This window comes from Hibiscus syriacus, unplaced genomic scaffold, assembly GCF_006381635.1.
Source record: "Hibiscus syriacus cultivar Baekdansim isolate YM2019G1 unplaced genomic scaffold, ASM638163v2 tig00002511_pilon, whole genome shotgun sequence".
Classification (NCBI taxonomy): Eukaryota; Viridiplantae; Streptophyta; class Magnoliopsida; order Malvales; family Malvaceae; genus Hibiscus; species Hibiscus syriacus.
This window is the reverse complement of record NW_024061932.1, coordinates 3,417,361-3,418,938: the sequence shown is the minus strand read 5'-3', so window position 1 is coordinate 3,418,938 and position 1,578 is coordinate 3,417,361. Positions and strand designations below refer to the sequence as shown.

Here is a 1,578-nt window from a genome sequence, read left to right as displayed (position 1 = left end):
GAGAGACTTTAGGAATAATTCTGCTTTTGTAAGGCGTGCCCAGGGGTTACAAAAATTCATCTTCTGACCTAAAGAGGAAAACAAGAATAATTGTACTCCGAAAAATCAAGGAAAAATAAAATAAAAAGAACAAAAATAGAAATTAAAAAAAAAAGAGAAAAATTGGGTTGCCTCCCAAGAGCGCCTTTCTTTAACATCTTTGGCTAGACGTTTTAGCTTCTCAATTATCCTAAGTTGGGTACTCCAAAATGGTTTGACCAACAGTATGCACCAGAAAACCTTCATAAAAAGGTTTGAAACGATGATCATCGACCTTAAATATTTGACCTGTATCCAAACCTTGTATTTCAACGATAGAGAATTTTTTTCCTCCACCCAATTGCTTCTTTGTACTCTCAAAGCATTAGAATCAACTTTTCTTCTTCTAAGCGAGAGAGTTTGTTGGGAATGATCACCGGAATAGTTTTCTCTTCTCCTAGATATACATGCTTCAGATGATTTGACAAAGGCTTCATTTTCAATTTTGGTGCCTGCACAAGAGAAGGAAGAAGCTTGGTGTGAGAAAGATGTGACTCAATATAAGATACATCATACCTCATGGGTTTGAGTGATTCTAGTTCTTGGATTGTATCTTGCAAATCAAGTTCCAATACAAACTCTTTCATGATTCCCTGCAATCCTTCAGGAGTGAAATTCATGTCGAGTGCAACTTTCAACTTGTCATCATTATTTAAATCAAAAATTTCAATAACATCCATGACAAAAATATAGGACACATCACCAGGACATCTCATGGCATCATAAATATTGAATTTAATAATTTCACCATCAAAATCCATGGTAAGTGTACCATCATCTACATCAATTTTTGTCCTAGCTGTTTTCAAAAATGGTCTTCCTAACAAAATTGATGTTGACTTAGAATAATCATCTTCTTGCATATCAATCGCATAAAAATCTACAGGAAAAATCAATTCATTGACTTGCACCAAAACATCCTCTAAAACTCCCTCAGGATATACATTAGATCTGTCAGCTAGTTGAATAATCACTCCTGTCGCTTTCAAAGGACCAACGTTCAAAGATGAGTAAATAGAGAGAGGCATGACATTTATTGAAACTCCTAGATCTCACATTTCTCTCTCAATCCTAACATTACCGAGTTTACAAGGGATAGTAAACATATCTGGGTCTTTGCACTTGGGGGTAGTTTTTTCTGGAGGACAGCTGAAACATTCTCCCCCATACTTACCTTTTCATTTCCCTTGAGATTTCTCTTGTTGGTGCACAATTCTTTAAGAACTTTAGCATATCGAGGTACTTGTTTAATTGCATCAAGTAAAGGAATATTTACCTCGATCTTGTGAAATATCTCAAGAATTTATTTCTCTTCTGCTTCTTTCTTGGATTTAGCGAATCTAGAGGGAAAATGAGGTTCTATGGCAAATTCCTTCAATTTTTCACTTTTGAGTCGTTTATGTTGGTCTTTCTGAGTTTGAGGAGCAACAACTTCCTTTTCAGTTTTTTCCTCTAAGGCTCTCCCATGTGCCAATGGACTAGGTTCCTTCAACTCCTTTC

At 35.7% G+C, this 1,578-nt stretch overlaps 1 protein-coding gene across 1 annotated transcript; it reads right to left on the bottom strand.

The window, feature by feature from the left end:
• Positions 1-395: 395 nt before the first annotated feature.
• On the bottom strand, positions 396-1,106 carry LOC120147479. Its single transcript, XM_039160854.1, has one exon. It carries the CDS (start codon positions 1,104-1,106, stop codon positions 396-398), a length of 711 nt encoding a protein of 236 aa, XP_039016785.1.
• Positions 1,107-1,578: the final 472 nt, after the last annotated feature.